At 42.0% G+C, this 20549-nt stretch overlaps 1 protein-coding gene across 1 annotated transcript in view; it reads left to right on the top strand.

The window, feature by feature from the left end:
* Positions 1-12358, top strand: part of LOC149443838 (insulin-like growth factor 3.L) — a 43809-nt gene extending 31451 nt beyond the window's left edge. Inside the window, exons 3-4 of the mRNA XM_089655160.1 lie at positions 2290-2418; positions 5721-12358. Of these exons, the coding sequence (XP_089511286.1) occupies positions 2290-2418; positions 5721-5734 (143 nt within the window). The 3' untranslated portion in view covers positions 5735-12358. The remainder of the gene's footprint in view (positions 1-2289; positions 2419-5720) is intronic.
* The last annotated feature ends 8191 nt before the right edge of the window (positions 12359-20549 follow it).

The following is a 20549-nucleotide window of genomic DNA, read 5'->3' on the forward strand; positions in this document are numbered from 1 at the left end:
GCCCCATGAGTTGTCAGTCCGCCCCTGCTTGTGACCCACCAGCCCTTTTATGCTCTGGGGTTGCTTAGCTTAGGTTCTTTTCAGATTCTGCAATTCTACATACACTGAGCTACTGCTTCATCTGTGCTTGGTATATAGACTGCTAGTAAACATCGCCATACTGGTTACATCCAACTAAGACTTCTCCTTTCTGCAAGTCCATCTAAATAATAGCTCCCGAATCAATTTAAGGTTTTGAACTCAACAAAAGTCCTTACTTTAACTTTCAGCCTGTGTGGAATTTAATTAAATGACACAAATGACAGGTATATTCACCAAATACAGGCATACCTCAGTTTACGAACGCCTCGGTTAATGTAATTTTCGGTTTACGAATGAAAATCCATTGAAAATAATGGCTCGGTTTACACATTTTTTTCACAATATGAACCGATTAATTGGTTTTCAGGGCATTTACAAATTTTTCTTAATTATGTCCCTGTACAGTATTTATGCCTTTAAAGTGCACTTTATAAAGAGTTTTGAACAGATAGACTTCTTTTGACATTTTTTCTGACCTCCGGAACAGATTAATTGGTTTTCAGTGCATTTACAAATTTTTTTTAATCATGTCCCTGTACAGTATTTATGCCTTTAAAGTGCACTTTATAAAGAGTTTTGAACAGATAGACTTTGTTTTACTTTTTTCTGACCTCTGGAACGGATTAACTGGTTTTCAATGCATTCCTATGGGAAACCGCGTTGCAGTTTACAATTTATTTCATATTATGAACGGATTAATTGGTTTTCAGTGCATTTACAAATTTTTTTTAATCATGTCCCTGTACAGTATTTATGACTTTTTAAAGTGCACTTCACAAAGAGTTTTAAACAGATAGATTTTGTTTTACTTTTTTCTGACCTCCAGAACGGGTTAATTGGTTTTCAATGCATTTCCATGGAAAACCGCTTTGCGGTTTACAATTTTTTTTCATATTATGAACAGATTAATTGGTTTTCAATGCATTTACGAATTAATTTTTAATCATGTCCCTGTACAGTATTTATACCTTTAAAGTGCACTTTATAAAGAGTTTTGAACAGATAGACTTTGTTTTACTTTTTTTCTGACCTCTGGAATGGATTAATTGGTTTTCAATGCATTCCTATGGGAAACCGCGTTGCAGTTTACAATTTTTTTTCGTATTATGAACGGATTAATTGGTTTTTAATGCATTTACAAATGTTTTTAAATCATGTCCCTGTACAGTATTTATGCCTTTAAAGTGCACTTTATAAAGAGTTTTGAACAGATAGACTTCTTTTGACATTTTTTCTGACCTCCGGAACAGATTAATTGGTTTTCAGTGCATTTACAAATTAATTTTTAATCATGTCCCTGTACAGTATTTATGCCTTTTAAAGTGCACTTCACAAAGAGTTTTGAACAGATAGATTTTGTTTTACTTTTTTCTGACCTCCAGAATGGATTAATTGGTTTTCAATGCATTCCCATGGGAAAACCCGTTGCGGTTTACAATTTTTTTTCATATTATGAACAGATTAATTGGTTTTCAATGCATTTACGAATTAATTTTTAATCATGTCCCTGTACAGTATTTATGTCTTTAAAGTGCACTTTATAAAGAGTTTTGAACAGATAGACTTTTTTGGACTTTTTTCTGACCCCTGGAACGGATTAATTGGTTTTCAATGCATTCCTATGGGAAACCGTGTTGCAGTTTACAATTTATTTTGTATTATGAACGGATTAATTGGTTTTCAATGCATTTACAATTTTTTTTTAATCATGTCCCTGTACAGTATTTATGCCTTTAAAGTGCACTTTATAAAGAGTTTTGAACAGATAGACTTCTTTTGACATTTTTTCTGACTTCCGGAACAGATTAATTGGTTTTCAGTGCATTTACAAATTAATTTTTAATCATGTCCCTGTACAGTATTTATGCCTTTAAAGTGCACTTCACAAAGAGTTTTGAACAGATAGATTTTGTTTTACTTTTTTCTGACCTCCAGAACGGGTTAATTGGTTTTCAATGCATTCCCATGGAAAACCGCGTTGCAGTTTACAAATTTTTCGCAATACAAAAAGTTCCAAAGAACAAATTAAATTCGTAAACCGAGGTATGACTGTAGATGTAATAAACAAAATCTCTTAAAAAAATAAATAAATAATGGGCTAAAGGGTTGAGTGGCTCTTCAACTGCATTACATGATGGGGATGTGATTCTTAGGTTTCCCAGTCGTAATGTTTGTTCGTGTTATTTTAATGAAACATTTATATTCCAGGTAAACCTGGAACAGTTCGGACCAAATCCCGGACCGGTATAGTGGAAGAATGTTGCTTCTGTGGCTGCAGTGTTTCCATATTAGAATCTTATTGCGCTGCTCCCATCACTAACACCACTGGCAAAGAAGGTGAGTGTAACCTATCTTGCTTTACAGAGATGTTCTTCAATTTTTGGTGACTTCTACAAAGGATAGCATGGGGGATGCGGCAGCAGATTGATTGATTGCACGCTCAGCTCAGTTTTACTTCCAGCAAATATTACTTGCTGGAAGTCTTCTCCGCTCCAGATTCTGTGCTGGCTGCAGATGATGCACGGAGATGTCCATGTTCCAATACAAAGAAGGAGCTCTCCACACGCGAAAAACATCACCCAAGGTTCCAGGTTATTGAAGCCAACAATCAAGTCCCAGCCCGTGACACATTCCACCCGAAAGGGCTTGCTCATAGAAATGAGCATCTTTATGAGTAAACCCTTTTGGGTGAAAGTGGAGGTCCCATACGGGGACTGCTGTAGTGACATAAACCGCGACCTTGTGTGACATTTTTGGTGTGCAAGGAGCTCTTTTCCTCAACAAATATTGTTATTATTCATCGGGTGGATAGAAAGTAATTTGGCCATTTCATTCCAATGACACAAAAATATACAAATACCTAAACTCAAGAGGGTTAAGATGGCCCTACTCATAAAAGCCTACAATCTAATAAGGTGGGGCAAGTGGTACAAGGGGTTATAACTGTGGGGGATGAGCTGATGGAAGTGATAAGTGTTTAATCGGAGGCATGATAGGCTTCCCTGAAGACATGAGTTTTCAGGGATTGACTCAAGACAGCTAGAGTAGAGGATAGCTGGACAGATTGAGGTAGAGAGTTCTGGAGGATGGAAGAGGCTCTGGCGAAGTCCTGGAGACAAGCATGGGAGGAGGAGACAACGGAGCTTGAGAGCAGGAGATCATGAGAGGAGCGGAGAGGATGGTTTGGGTGATAATATGTACAGGAGTCAATGCGTTTTTCTAGTTAAGAGCGGAGATAGGAGATAGATGCATTTACCCAGAGGAAAGCAGCAAGAGTCAATGCGTTTTTCTAGTTAAGAGCGGAGATAGGAGATAGATGCATTTACCCAGAGGAAATAATACCCTATCACAGAATAATATTTAGTCGTAAAAATGGTTTAGATTATTCTCTTATAATAACATCCAACATTATAATTGTTAGTAGTAGTATGATGAGGGTCTTTTTTTTATATTGGAAACTAGTCCAGTTGCCTACTGGTAAAGTTACTATTTCTCTAAGAGGCAAAAGTTGACCATAGAGGCCCATGGGTGTTTCTTTTGCCTTCCTTTGGCCCAAAACTGAACTTGGTGAACATTTTATCTTTTTTTCAACCTGAAGACCTATTGTGACATTGGGTAGTTGGCTCTCGTGGTAGATGCATTATTTTAGTATGTCCACGGCACACAGGAACTATTTTTAAGGGCTTGATAGTCCACTTTTATGCAAAAGAAAGAAAAAAGTTCACAAACGAATGACTTCCCATGCAGGGGATCTTCTCCAGCTTCATCAAAAAGACAAACAGTGGAAAAAGCTGAGCCACCAGGTTCATAAGCTCACTCAGCTTCAATGCAGTATCACACTGCTCCTCTTACCAGTCTCTAAAACTGTGTTGTCCAGCTGTCTTGAACACTTGGCTCTAGCCTTTAGTTGCAGCACCCTACTGCACTAGCCACCTCTGGCCTATGCATTGGGGTTCTCCTGACCCCAATAGGAGCTGACCTAACTCCTGGAACTGAGACCTCCGTCCTTTGGCCTTCAGCTGGTTCTTCTGACTCCTCAATGAGACAATGAGACCTTTCTTCTCCCACACTGGGATTGGTCTCCAACTGGGAGCTCTTAGCTATTCTCAGACCTGGTAGCAGGTGTCTAGCCAAATCCACAGCTTTCTCTGCCCAGAACCACTAGTCTGGAATGTCATATATACCTTAAGTCCCTAGTCACATTATTATTATTATTATACAGTATTTATATAGCGCCAATAGTTCGCTCAGCGCTGTACATTACAATGGGAGACAATACAAGAGACAGTACAATAACAATACAATGCGATACACGAGGGGTTCGAGGGCCCTGCTCCTTGGAGCTTACAATCTAGGAGGGAGGGGATAGTGGTACGGGAGGAAAAGCTGTGGGGGATGGAGTGGTAGGAAGAGTGGAGGAGATCGGCAATTAGCAGGGGGTGGGGTAGGCTTCCCTGAAGAGATGGGTTTTCAGGGTGCGCCTAAAGGAGAGGAGAGTAGGTGGTAGTCTGATGGATTGCGGTAGGGAGTTCCAGAGGATGGGTGATGCCCTGGAGAAGTCCTGGAGGCGGGCATGGGAGGAGAAAAACAGGGAACTAGAGAGAAGGAGGTCTTGTGAGGAGCGAAGAGTGCGTTTTGGGTGGTACTTGGATATTAGGTCGGAGATGTAGTTTGCGGCAGTACTATGGACAGCTTAGTATGTCTGTGTTAGCATTTTGAATTTGATCTGTTGGCCAATCGGAAGCCAGTGGAGGGATTGGCAGAGGGGGGTGGCGGAAACATTGGGTACGATTTGCATGCCATGCGTCTTGCAAAATCCATGCCAAGTCCGCAATTACAGTGGTCATATTGGTGTGGTTCCGACTTGGTCGGAGCTGCACCTATTTCTAAAGTAGCACATACACTTTTTTTTGTGCAATTTGCATAGACAACTGCAGGGGCGGACTGACAACTCATGAGGCCCCCGGGCAATAGGGGATCATGGGGCCACTGTGTCCTTGCCCAAACTCAAAAAAGCCTATGAAAATGGTACCAGGGGCATCTCATGGGGCCCCCTACTGACCCCGAGCCCTCGGGCAGTGCCCGAGTTTCCAAATGGTCAGTCCGCCCCTGGACAACTGTGTCAGATGTAATGTCTACCTTCATCTTGTAAAGTGCTGCGCAAACTGTTGGCACTATGTAAATCCTGTATAATAGTAATAATAATGTCTTGCAAATCGCACCTCAAAACCGGCATGAAATCCGACTTTGAAATCGTACAACTTCAATGTAAGTCGCACGATTTCAAAGTTCGGATCGGTGTGACCGGGGTGTAGATGCGAATCCTGCCTCACATTTTTTTATCTTCTCAGTTACAGAGTCTCTTTTTGTCACACTATATAACATAAAGAGCTTTTGAGCTAGTACCATACTATAGTCAAACAATACAAACAGGTAAGTTCTTTTATATTGCATTACTGTATATAGTTTGTAGATTGAATTAAGTTGTAACAAGACATAAAATTGCAACATTTTTTATTGTATACTTTGTTTTTTCTTTTTTTTAGCTAACATATATGGGTTTTTCATTTACCTGTCTCTGGAGATGCTTTTAAAGTAGTTATTTCAGGTAATCCATGTATATAATTTATTTATTACAGAACAAAAATTATAGGAATGTTCTCAGGATCTCCAGAAAGTTATCCCTTGAATATGAAGCTGATTAAAGGATGATCAAAAAATCCAACCAAAGAGACTTTTTGGGCTGCCGTGGAAATGTGCAATAATATTGGGATGAAACCGGGAAGAAAACCTCATCATACGAAGAGAAAGGCCTGTGAGACCCCACGTTAAAAAGCTGAGTTTACAACTAGCTGTGAAGGTATTAGTCAGGTGTATGGACTTGCTGTGCTGTGATGACTGTAAAGCAGTTGTTGGACAGCCCATATGCCCAATGCCGCCATGTTGGGTTCCATACCATGAGGAACACATGGAATTTTGAACTTCAGCTCCACTGTAAATTTATCCAATTCCTTGGTCACATTTAATCACCCCATACACACAATTTTCACCCAAATTATACTAAATGGACAATATAAATGGAATTCTTTAAATAACATTTTTGTATAAAAGCTTCATGGAATATTAATAAAATGTATGTCCAGCTAATGTACATAGAAAAATAGAAAGGATTAGAACTATCCTATTGGGATGAAACCGGGAAGAAAACCTCATCATATGAACAGAAAATTCTCTTGACCCTACATTAAAAAGCTGAGTTAACAACTAGCTGTGAAGGTATTAGTCAGGTGTATGGACTTGCTGTGCTGTGACGACTGGAAAGCAGTTGTTGGACAGCCCATATGCCCAATGCCACCATGTTGGGTTCCGTACAATGCGGAACACACATGGAATTTTGAACTTCGGTTCCACTGTAAATTTATCCAGTTCCTTGGTCACATTCAATCACCCCATACACACAATTCCCACCTAATATATACCACATGGACAATATAAATGGAATTCATTAAATTACATTTTTTTATAAAAGCTTAATGGAATATCAATAAAATTTGTGTCCAGCTAATGTACACCGAAAAATAGGAAGGATTAGAACTATCCTATTGTTTAGGTCTTCATTTAAAGGTGACCTGTCAATATTTTTAAAGTTTAAGAGGTTTTTCTATGATGGTTTCCTGCCCAAATTGGTTACTTTTATAGATAGTTGATGCTGCCTGAATTTCTGTCCCTGTATTGAGATGGGGGTGTCATGGAGGTGAGTGGGTGCAATGGAGGGGCCTAGCAGTAGTTTAAAGCAAATCTGTGCTTTGCCTGTGCAATGCAAAGCATTAGATATGCTTTATAGCAGAGGTCTCCGAACTTTCTAAACAAAGGACCAGTTTACTGTCCATCTGGCTTCATGGGGGTCCAGACTGGGGCTTATGGAAGCAGAAAATGCCCTGGTCAAACAGCAATATCGCATTCTTGGTAACAGTGTCCCATTAAAGTGGAACAAATGGTGCCACATCATTGGTGTCAGATTGAGGAATAGTGTCCCATTGATGGTGTCAATAGAAGGAATAGTGCCTCATCGATGATGTCAGTGGGATGAATAGTGTCCCATTGATGGTGTCATTGGGAGGAATAGTGCCTCATTGATAATGTCGGTGGGAGGAATAGTGTCCCATTAATAGTGTCAGTGGGAGGAATAGTGCCCCATCGATGGTTTCAGTGGGAGGAATAGTGCCCCATCGATGGTTTCAGTTGGAGGAATAGAGCCCCATCAATGGTGTCAGTGGGAGGAATGGTGCCCCATCATTGGTGTCAGAAGAAGTAGTACCCCAAAGGCTGGATAAAGACAAGCAAAGGGCCACATCCAGCCCCCAGGCCGCAGTTTGGAGACCACTGCTTTATAGGATAAGTGCACAAAGCGCACTTATCTTTTAGCTGCCCTTCCCCGACCTAGCCTAACGAACCCTCCCCATATGAACACTTACCACAACCTAAGGACCATGACCTCTGTTGTTTATTTACATCCAGCACTGCAAGCCTTCAGTGTCCTGGATGTGCCTTGCACCTCCATAGACTTCTACTGGGCCGTCTTCAGAGTCCAGAGGTGCTCTGGACACAGTTCTATAGGAGTCTAGAAGACTGTAATTCATAGGCTCAGCCAGGACAGTAGGGCATTGCTGCTTTGGATTTGAGAAAACATTTTAAAAGTAACTGTTTTTTTTTTTTTTAAGGGCTAAGTCCACTTGAAACTACTTGTTTTTCAGGTTGAGTCTGATAGATTTATTAACTGCCTATAAGAACTAGGTGGACAGAACCTTTGATAGCAGTTTAATGAATCTTAAAGGATAAATTTACCTTTTAGACAAAGATAATAAATGCACATTTTTTGCAGGTAAAAAAAATGTGCATTTATTATTTTTGTCTTTAGGAGCCTGGAAAGCATTGTGCCAACGATCAGTAGATCGTTGGTGCCATGCAAGTCTCCAGCAGACCTGTCAGAATATCTGCTTGCCGTACGGGATGTAAGGGGTATACAGGATGTACGGTATGTACGGGGTATAGGGGATGTACAGGATGTATGGGGTATATGGGATGTACTGGGTATAGCGGATGTATGGAGTGTACGGGATGTATGGAGTGTACGGGATGTATGGGATGTATGGGAGTACGGGGTATAGGGGATGTACGGGGTATAACGGATGTACGGGATGTATGGGGTGTACGGGATATATGGCATGTATGGAGTGTACGGGATGTATGGAGTGTACGGGATGTATGGGGTGTACGGGATGTATGGGGTGTACGGGATGTATGGGGTGTACGGGATATATGGCATGTATGGAGTGTACGGGATGTATGGAGTGTACGGGATGTATGGGGTGTACGGGATGTATGGCATGTATGGAGTGTACGGGATGTATGGAGTGTAAGGGATGTATGGGGTGTACGGGATGTATGGGGTGTACGGGATATATGGCATGTATGGAGTGTACAGGATGTATGGAGTGTATGGGGTGTACGGGATGTATGGGGTGTACGGGATATATGGAATGTATGGAGTGTACGGGATGTATGGGGCGTACGGGATGTATGGGGCGTACGGGATGTATGGAGTGTACGGGATGTATGGAGTGTACGGGATGTATGGAGTGTACGGGATGTATGGAGTGTACGGGATGTATGGGGTGTACGGGATGTATGGAGTGTACGGGATGTATGGGGTGTACGGGATATATGGGATGTACGGGGTATACGGGATGTACGGAGTGTACGGGATGTATGGGCAAGCAGATATACTGACAGAAAGCTTCAATGAACTACCATGGCGCTCCACAGCACCGTGGTAATTCATTAAAAACTACAGTCCCACAGCCGCTAAGGCTGACGGGACTTGCAGTTCATTTACGGAAGTCCGTGAATTAATGACGCAGCCATGTGGGCGGAGCCTTGCACGGCCGCACTGTTTTCAAATTTGACATATAGTGCGGGGAGACTTCTCCCGGTACTATCTGTCAGAGGGAGAAGGCGTGGCAGCTGCAGCTATGGGAACATGTTACATGTTCCACCCTAAAAACGGCTGGAACATGTAACATGTTCCCAAAGGTGAACTTATCCTTTACGGAAAAGGATAACCCGGAACGACATTACATTTCAGGCTGTATAGCTTTCAGGTTGCTGTTGACAAATGTATTTTATGCACTGCTTCATAAAGGTGAAGGGGAACATTTAATAAAGCAGTGTGAAGGACAATTACAATGTGCAAAGTACCACTGTACCTAGTAACCAATCAGGTTTTACCTTTTCTAACTTTACAACAGTGGTCTCCAAACTGCAGCCCAGGGGCTGGATGTGGCCCTTTGCTTGCTTTTATCCAGCCCTTGGGGCAATATTCCATCCACTGGGAACACCAATGGGGCATAATTCCTGTGGTTGACACCAACAATGCTGATAGGGTACAATTCCTTCTTGTGGCACCAATGATGGGGCACTATTCCTCCCACTGATACCAATGATGGGGCACTATTCCTCCCACTGATACCAATGATGGGGCACTATTCCTCCCACTGATACCAATGATGGGGCACTATTCCTCCCACTGATACCAATGATGGGGCACTATTCCTCCCACTAACACAATGATGGGGCACTATTCCTCCCACTGATACCAATGATGGGGCACTATTCCTCCCACTGATACCAATGATGGGGCACTATTCCTCCCACTGATACCAATGATGGGGCACTATTCCTCCCACTGACACCAACAATGGGGCAGAATTCCTTCCATGGACACCAACAAAAGTGCACTATTCCTTCCACTGACACCAATGATGGGTCACTATTCCTCCCACTGACACCAACAATGGGGCAGACTTTCTTCCATGGACACCAACAAAAGTGCACTATTCTTTCCACTGACACCAATGATGGAGTGCTAGTCCTTCTACTGACACCAATGATGGGGCACCATTCGTCCTACTGATACCAATGATAGGGCACTATTCCTTCCACTGACACCAACAATGGGGCAGAATTCCTTCCATGGACACCAACAACGGGGCACTATTCCTTCCACTGACACCAATGATGGCATGCTAGTCCTTCTACTGACACCAATGATGGGGCACTATTCCCCTGACTGATACCAATGATGGGGCACCCGCTGATACCAACAATTGTGTAGAATATCTTCCATGGACACCTACAATGGGGCACTATTCCTCCCACTGACACCAACCATGGGGCAGAATTCCTTCCATGGACACCAAAGATAGGGCATTGTTTCCTCCCACTGGATATTGGGACGTTTTCTACTCCCACTGGCCAAAGTCCACCCCAAAGTCTGAAGGACAGTAAACTGTCCCTTTGTAAAGTTTGGAGATCCCTGCATTAGAACATTGAAGTAGTTCTAAAGGCTTGATTTTTTTGTTTTCATTAAAATAATAAACAGCTCATATTTACCCACTCTGTGCAATGGTTTGACACAGAGCAGCCCCCGAATGCATGAAGCCTTTAGAACTACTTTGAAGGTCGACAACTAACTGATTGCTGTGGCATACCTTGGGGACCACCGCACCAAAAAATGTATAGTTTTCCTTGTTGCCCTAAATAGAACTTAGTTTTTTTTAGATGATTTTCCAAGCTTTTCTTAAAGTGCTGAAATTAAGAGTTTTGAATATAGATGTTGTAAGAAAACAATGGTATTACGTCAAAAAAAGTATAAAAACTGTCAAAAAAGTAGCAAAAATAATGACGCTTCTTTCTCCAGCTTACATTAGCGAAGAATGATAGATTACACATGGTCCAAAGTGCTTTTTACTTCTTTATAGAGTGCAAACATTTAGGAAAAAAGATTTCACCTGGTCCACCTCCCATGCTTTGGTATTGGCGATGGGCAGCCTTGCTGGCCAATATGAAGGCGCAGGAGCAGGGGCGAGCTGAAAACTCATGGGGCCCCCGGGCAATAAGGGATCATGGGGCCCCTGTGTCCTTGCCCAAACTCAAAAAAGCTTTTGAAAAAGGTACCAGAGGCATCTCATGGGGCCCTCTACTGACCCCGGGCCCTCAGGCAGCGCCCAAGTTTCCAAATGCACAGGAAAGACGTTGGGCCAACGCTAAGCTCATCACCAAAATCTGAAGAGTGAATGTTTAAATCTGCCCTGCATACCTAGTATTATTAAATAGCTTAGATTTTCTATGGTTTATTTTTTCCATAAATACATTTTCTGGGTTTTTACAATAAAAAAAAAATCTTTGTAACACCTTGAACTGCCTTTGATGTACCGTCTGGTACTTACCTACCCCACCAACCAACACAAACCTCATTTGATTGGTCCACCGACACCATCATTCCAAGGACTTCTTCCAGTTTACTTCTGGTGCTGGCGGAGTGTGCAGCAAAACACACACTTTGCATTTTTGAACTGGTAAGTGGTCCTTTGGACTACTTTTTACCATTTCAATGCAAATTTGTCGGTTGGACTGAACAGTGGGGTCCAATCAGCTGATTCGTCAGCGGAACCAATTTTCCATTCTACTCACCTCTTGTTACACCAATAGAGGACGAAAATCAAATGCTAATGACCTAGGCAGGTTAAGTCGCAATCCTGTCTTGGAAAGCAATTCCCCCCTTGGCAAAAACAAACAAACAAACAAACAAACAAACAAATAAATAAATAAATACATAAATAAGTAAATAAATAAGTAAATAAATAGGTAAATAAATAGGTAAATACATAAGTAAATAAATAAGTAAATAAGTATATAAGATAAACCGTTTTAGGTGCTATTAAAAAAAAAAGCAAAAATAAAAAACACAAAGTGACCAATTGGAAATTAGCTCTCAAGAATTTGGAGGTAACGCAGCCTTACAAACCTGACTTCTGATTGGATGGGATGTGTTTTCAGTACACTTTGTTTGTTTGCACTACTATACCGAATATGCCTATGGATAACCTATGGTACGAATCTATTTGCTTTTGGAATGGCTTGGCTTTCTTCCTACAAATATGTCCATTTGCTAAAAAAAAAAGAGAAAACAAAAATAAAAATGAATGACTGTGAAATTGTGTCTTGGTTAGCCGCTGTGCGAATCTAAACCTTTCCGAAAGACGGCATCATTTTGAATTATGATTTTGTAGATATTGCTGACATTTCATCTTGTTCCATCCCATTGTAATCACTGCTGGGTTTAGTTTTGTACAAACAGAATGTTTCACCTTCCAGAAAATTTTGGCCTTTTATGCTGTTTGGAAAGAAATAAAATAAACAGTAATGTTACACAAGATATTGCAAAATATTTTCTGCTTCCTTTCTATTGGCGTCCTAAATCCCCGAATGACCTCATACGTGCTAAATCGAGTCTTTTGGAGAAAAGATGAGCAAAAACCATAGAACTGTTTTCTATGTGCCCCGTTCACACCATGCATGGATGGAGGTGTGCAGAAAAATGCAGCTCAATATTGTGCGAACAAAATCACAATTGATACGTTTCTTTCTGCGCGGCAATGTGATTCCCACCTTTCCACACCAAGCAGGTTCCAGTATACTTCTGCCGTTTGCAAATCATGCCACGCATTTACTGTAAAGCCAGCCATAGATGGCTCAAATCTCAGCCGGTTCAGCAGGGACCAGATTTGAACAGTGGCTGATTGTACCAAAGTCAATTGTACGACTTGGGTACAACCACTATGCTGGATTTTTACACGTGCTTATTGCCAGTATCTATAGCTGCTAGCGATAATCACTATGTTCACTATGTTCTCCCAGCAGGGACAGCTTCCCCCCCACTCCCCGCCGGGAGAACAGAATCGGGTTAATTTACTAAAGGATAATAGTTTTGCTTTAAATCTGAGGGGAAGCTCGCTGATTTCTATCATCCAATCATGTACATGCAAACATTCTTTTTTTAATTTTCCTTGCATGTGATTGGGTATTCTTTGCAAAGTGAACCTGTACCTCATCTACTAAGCTCTGCAGTGCACAGTATTATTTTTATTATTATACAGTATTTATATAGCGCCAGTAGTTTGCTCAGTGCTGTACATTATAATGGGAGACAGTACAGTAACAATACAATACAATACACGAGGGGTTCGAGGGCCCTGCTCCTTGGAGCTTACAATCTAGGAGGGAGGGGATAATGGTACAGGAGGAAATAGCTGTGGGGGATGGAGTGGTAGGAAGAGTGGAGGAGATCGGCAGTTAGCTGAGGGCGGGGTAGGCTTCCCTGAAGAGATGGGTTTTCAGAGTGCGCCTAAAGGTGAGGAGGGTAGGTGACAGTCTGATAGATTGGGGTAGGGAGTTCCAGAGGATGGGGGAAGTACTGGAGATGTCCTGGAGTCGGGCATGGGAGGAGGAGACCAGGGAGCTAGAGAGTAGGAGGTCTTGTGAGGAGCGGAGAGTACGTTTTGGGTGGTATTTGGATACCAGATTGGTGATGTAGTTTGGGACAGTATTATGAACAGCTTTGTATATCAGTGTTAGCATTTTGAATTTTATCCGTTGGGCAATCAGAAGCCAGTGGAAGGATTGGCAGAGAGGGGTGGAGGTCAGTGGAGGGATTGGCAGAGGGGGGTGGCGGATACGGAGCGGTTAGTAAGGTGGATGAGTCTGGCCGCAGTATTCAGGATAGACTGAAGCGGGGATAGCCTGCGGTGAGGTAGGCCAGTGAGGAGGGAGTTACAGTAGTCAAGTTGTGATATAATGAGGGAGTGAATGAGTTGCTTAGTGGTTTCCGGGGTTAGGAACGGTCGTATCTTGGAGATGTTGCGAAGGTGAAGTCTACATGAGTTTGTTAGCAATTGGGGCTCAAAAGACAGATTGGAGTCAAGGATGACACCTAGTACTCTGGCTTGCAGGGTGGGACTAATGGTGGCATTGTTGGTCGTGATGGAGAAGTCGGGGGGGGGGGAGGCGCGGGTTGGGGGGAACACTAGGAGCTCGGTTTTGGAGAGATTTAGTTTGAGGAAGTGGAGTGACATCCAATCCGATATGTCGTTCAGTAGGCTTGTGATACGGGCGGAGACTGAAGGGGTGAGGTGAGGGGTAGGTATATTTGCCTTTAGTAAATCAACCCCAATAGCTCCTCCGGAGGGATTCCCCTATCACTGCTATTATGTTAATGGGGGAATCACACAATTTTCTTTCCTACAACCCATGGTTGCGTGAATTGACCGATCGATCAACTTGAGTACATTCAGCCTGCCCACACATGGTTTGAATTTTGTCCAGTCCCTGCTGAGATTTAAACCATCTATGGCTGGCTTAAGGCTCTGATAAGGGATTGGGTCCAGCAGCTCTAGCAATGTCAAAGAAAGTGATTTGGCTGTCATTGGGGCAGTATGGGAAGAAACGTACAGGACAGAAGGTCAATGGGCAGCTGCTTTTGTAGGAAGCATGACTATTTGATAATGTTTCCCATTGGTCGCACTTCTATTGCGGTTACAGGGGTGGTGGCTACCGAATGGTTGGGGCAGGGTTGGTGTCACCCAGTGCGGTAACACTTGGTGACACCCCCTCTGACGATCCATGCAGAATGGATTGGAATTGCGGATTGAGCATAATGGATCGGACTCCAATCCATTATGCTCAATATGCAGATCCGATCCATTCTGTGGGGATCGTTGGCTTTCTTTACAACTTATAGGCTGCATGCCGATGATCCCTGAAGGATCATCGGCATGCAACCTATACGGGGTGACACCGGACCCGCTCCAAGAAAAGGTTAGTTGTAAAGAAAGCCGACGATCCCCGCAGGATGGATCGGATCCATCCTGCGGGGATCGTCGGCTTGCTTTACAACTTACCTTTTTGTGGAGTGGGTCCGGTGTCACCCCATGCGGTCGGTGTCACTCGGTGCGTACCACACCCCCCACACCTGCCTGACCACAGAGATCATTGGAACTGGTTCACTCATACATTCACCCATATAGGGACCCCACGTTTTGCTACATTTTGCTACTTCTTCATGAGTACATCATTTATTAATGTGCCCAGTGGTCTGGTGTATGTGACCATTGGTATACCTTCCCCCGTGTCTTTGTACACGCGGCGGTGCACTGAGCTCTTTACTGGTACGTGTTGTATCCCCGAAGAAGCTGCAAATGGGGGAAACGTGTCCAGTTGGGTTGCACGAGTTAGAGTGCTAATGCAAACTTGAGCCTATTTAATTAAAATTAAATTAATATAAATTAATTAAAATTAATTAAAAATAAAAATTAAAAGTCCTCCAAGAATTTCAGAAACAAAGAAAGGTGTGTATGGTATGTATTTGTAGTTGGGTAAAACACTTTAAAAAGTCAATTGAATAACAAGTCAGTTGGGTTTGGAGCACGGGCGAATAGCACACATGGGGGTTGACTTACTAAAACTGGAGAGGGCAAAATCTGGGGCAGCTGTGCATGTCAGCCAATCAGCTTCTAACATCAACTTGTTCAATTAAGCATTGATAATAAAACCTGGAAGCTGATTGGTTGCTCTGCAAATTTGCACCAGATTTTGCCCTCTCCAGTTTCGGTAAATCAACCCCCATAGTCTTGATCCCACCTACCATTACACTATAGACCAGTGGTCTCCAAACTGCCATATGCGGCCCCATTACAGGCCTATAACCGGCCCTTGGGGCAGTATTCCTCCAACAGAGATGAGGCACTATTTCTCCCACTGACACCAACAGTGGGGCATAATTCCTGCCACTGACACCAATGATGATGTGCTATTCCTCCTCCTATGGACCATAGGCGCTATGTAATTGACCACCAACCCTGAGGCAATGTTTATTTTCACTGATTCTAGGCCTGGGACATTTTCTACCCCCACTGGCCACAGACCTGCCCCCCCCTAAAGTCTGAAGGACAGTAAACTGGCCCTTGGTTTGAAAAGTTTGGAGACCCCGGCTATAGTCCCTTATAAGTGAGGTCTTGGAAGGAAGAGGAAGGAGACAAAATATTGACCATGCTGGCATTGCACTCTATAAACAGAAAAAAATGGAAAGGTGCAATATGTAAAAACACATTTTATGGTTTAATATGATTGGATTGGTGGTAAAATAAAATGTATAAATGGTAAGATCTCTGATGGCGCTGACATGCTTAATTAGTAATGTGCGTCACATGAATTAGATATCAATCCTTCTTATATCGCAGGTACAGAGAAAACATTATGAAAATTAAAATATTGTTGTGTATATATAAATAAATAAATGTGTGTGTATATATACAGTTGTGTTCAAAATAATAGCAGTGTGTTGAAAAAAGTGAATAAAGCTCAAAATCCTTCTAATAGCTTTTATTTCCATCCACACAAATGCATTGGGAACACGACACATTCTATTCCAAATCAAAACATGAAGAGCAATATATCAACTTTTGTTGTTCCTCTAACAAAATTGAAGAAAAGTGAATATTAGACGGTTCAAAAAAAATCGCAGTGTTTGTATTCTTCTTTACAAACTCAAACATTCACTATATAAACTGAAAAATGTTTGAAGATTTTGCTTTCCTTTGAATGACTTCATGAATATTTGGTTGTAGTCGCACTGTTTCTGAGAACTGCTGTACATCTGTGTTGCATGGAGTCACCCAACTTCTGGCCCCTGTGATCAGGTATTCCAGCCCAGGATGATTGGATGACATTCCACAGTTCTTCTCTATTTCTTGGTTTTGCCTCAGAAATTGCATTTTTGATGTCACCCCACAAGTTTTCTATTGGATTAAGATCCGGGGATTGGGCTGGCCACTCCATAACGTCAATCTTGTTGGCCTGGAACCAAGATGTTGTATGTTTACTGGTGTGTTTGGGGTCGTTGTCTTGTTGGAACACCCATTTCAAGGGCATTTCCTCTTCAGCATAAGGCAGCATGACCTCTTCAAGTATTCTGATGTATTCAAACTGATCCATGATCCCTGGTATGCGATAAATAGGCCCAACACCGTAGTATGAGAAACATCCCCATATCATGATGCTTGCACCACCATGCTTCACTGTCTTCACAGTGTACTGTGGCTTGAATTCAGTGTTTGGGGGTCGTCTGACAAACTGTCTCCGCCCACTAGACCCAAAAAGAACAATCTTACTTTCATCAGTCCACAAAATGTTGCGTCATTTCATTGCGGCAGATTGTAACCTCTTCAGCACATGTCTTTTTTCCAACAGTGGGACTTTGCGGGGGCTTCTTGCAGATAGCTTGGCTTCACATAGGCGTCTTCTAATTGTAACAGTCCTCACAGGGAACGTCACACCTTCTTTCATCTTCCTGGAGCTGATTGTTGGCTGAGTCCGCGCCATTTTGGCTACTCTTCTATCAATTCGAATGGTAGTTTTTCGCTTTCTTCCACGTCTTTCAGGTTTTGGTTGCCATTTTAAAGCATTTGAGATCATTTTAGCTGAGCAGCCGATCATTTTCTGTACTTCTTTACATGTTTTCCCCTCTCCAATCAACTTTTTAACCTCCTTGGCAGTATTCCCGAGTGTAGCTCGGGGTAACATTTCAGTACCAAAAGCGGTAACCCCGAGCTACACTCGGGAATACCATGCGGCGCTGCTCCGGCATGTGTTCTTCACTTACCTTATCCTGCGCTCCCACGATGTGTCCCCTGCAGCGTCCCCGGCCATCTCCTCCGGCCGATGCCGGCATCCGGCTTCTGTGTCCTGTCCCTGTGACGTCGGGACGTACGGGCGCCGCCGCCGCCGGCGGCGGGAAATTTAAAAATTTTAAAAAATGTCATTTTTTTTTTTTTTTCATTTTACACAGTAAAACATTGCTGTTTCAACCTATTTCACATACATATTGTCCCTAGTGCTTTGTCCTGCGCCCTGCCTGCATTTTGTCTGTTCTTTCTGCCTGGAAACTGAGAAATGTCCATGGCGTCCAAAAAGCGTCCCTTTAGGTCAAAAGCGGTTTAGATCAGCTAGAGAACAGCGATAGTAAATCAGAACCACTTACAGAATTGAGTGATAATGATTCGTGGGGGAAATTTGTCATCAGAAACTGAAAACGATTTTGCGACTGAGCTCAGCAATGTGCGAACTTGGCGCTCTATTTCACATTTCAGTGTTTTTGGTTTGATTATATTATTGAATTAAATTTTTTATTATTTTTATATTATTTTTATGATTATTTATTAAATTATAATTTATGATTTTGTGTTTCAAATTTTATCATACCCGGGATGTTTACTAGACTCTTGTTCGGACAGATTTCAGTGAGTTTTTCCTAAAAATTACAGCCTACAATAAAAAAAATACATATTTCCATGCAAAAAAATGGTACCGCTTTCAGCACCAAAAATCTGAAATAATCATACCGCCAGGGAGGTTAATCAAGGTACGCTGTTCTTCTGACCAATGTCTGGAACGACCCATTTTCCTCAGAATTTCAGAGAGAAATGCACTGTAACCAGCATGTGCAACATTTGCTGCCTTCCTTCCTTAAATAAGGGCAATAATTGCCACCTGTTTTTCAAAGAATGAATGACCTCACTAATAGAACTCCACACTGCTATTATTTTGAACACGCCCCTTTCAATGAATGATTCAATGACACAGAATCAGCAGCATTCATGTCATGACTGTTGGGTCTGTTGGATTTCTATTACTCTACTACACCTGCTAGGAAATTATTTGCCATGTAGAAATATCATTTCTACCAAAAACAGTGATTGATCCGGTTAGTGATGTCTGACTGCTTTTATTTTGAACACAACTGTATATGTGTGTGTGAAAGTTTGCAAGTACAGAGAAAACATTATGAAAATTAAAATATTGTAGAATATATAAATAAATAATAATTAAATAAATATATATATATATACACACACACACAATATATATATGCAAATGGTCACAAGTACGGAGAAAACATTATGAAAATTAAAATGTTGTTGTATATATATATATATATATATATGCGAACGGTCACATGAGGCCAGCAGGGGGCAGAGCCTTCCTAAACTGTGAAAGCCCTCGGAGTCTGGGGAAGCTGTGCATTGTGGCCAATCAGCTTCTAACTTCAGCTTGTTCAAGTACGCTTTGACAATAAAACCTGGAAGCTGATTGGTTCCTATGCAGAGCTGCACCAGATTTTGCACCCTCCAGTTTTAGCAAATCTCCCCCATGTATGGCCCGTCCTTCATTTGTTAACATTTTCTATAACGTACTAATCATGCCAATGTACTGTGAGTTGCAGCTATAATATTTTTTTTGTCAGAGGTTGTCTGAGATCTGAAAATTGTCTCAAGGGTTCCTCCAGGGTAGCTGTGTTGGGAAGCACTGCCCTGGATCTACCTATAGACCCAAGTTTCAGAGTTTTTCCAGCACATCAGAAAGCATTGGACCACAGGGTGCTACTCATGGATATGGGTGAATACATACATCTTGTCACATGCAGGGGCGGACTGACAACTCATGGGGCCCCCGGGCAATAGGGGATCATGGGGCCCCTGTGTCCTTGCCCAAACTCAAAAAAGTCTATGAAAAAGGTACCAGGGGCATCTCATGGGGCCCCCTACTGACCCCGGGCCCTCGGGCAGAGCCCGACTTTCCAAATGGTCAGTCCGCCCCTGGTAACATGCATACTGATGTTCAGTGCAACAGATGACCAGAAGCGTGCCACCTCAATGGTAAAAGCAAGCGGCGACACAGGACATCCCAGCAAGCAAAGCCAGGAGCCCATGCATGGTTTCATTCAAAAAGACAGGTGAGTACCACTCTGACACCTAGTGGATATTAATGACACTGACAGCCATTTTTGCTAGTTTTCTTGAATCTGGGGCTGCCTTTGCTGTGCCCAGCGGCTGTGGATGAAGTTTACCCAGGAGTAAAAACGGTTCCTAAAATAAGGAATGAACACTGTATTTTTATTTTAATTTTAAGAGCACTGAGAAATGTAGACAACGTCTTAAAAATCTTTATTTTATTTAATAATTGTATTCATTTTATTTTTATTATAGATTTGTTTGTTTATTTTAATAGAAGTGAGAAATGTCGAGAGAGTCTTAGAAATCTTTATTTTATTTAATAATTGTATTAATTTTATTTTTATTATATAGTTATTTGTTTATTTATTTTAATAGAAGTGAGAAATGTCGATAGAGTCTTAGAAATCTTTATTTTATTTAATAATAAAATAATTTCACTAATGTATTTATTTATTAAAAATGTATTATTATTATTATATTTATTTTACGCAGCGCTTTTTACATATATATTGTACATTCACATCAGTCCCTAACCCTCAAGGGGCGTACAATCTAAGGTCCCTAACTTACATTCATACACATACTAGGGACAAATTAGACAGAATCCAATTCACCTACCATCATGGAGTGTGGGAGGAAACCTGAATACACGGAGGTAGGGGCGGACTGACAACTGATGGGGCCCCTGGGCAATAGGGGATCATGGGGCCCCTGTGTCCTTGCCCAAACTCAAAAAAGCCTATGAAAAAGGTACCAGGGGCATCTCATGAGGCCCCCTAC

This window comes from Staurois parvus, unplaced genomic scaffold, assembly GCF_062004578.1.
Source record: "Staurois parvus isolate SC_StPar_1 unplaced genomic scaffold, SC_StPar_1.0 ptg000827l, whole genome shotgun sequence".
Classification (NCBI taxonomy): Eukaryota; Metazoa; Chordata; class Amphibia; order Anura; family Ranidae; genus Staurois; species Staurois parvus.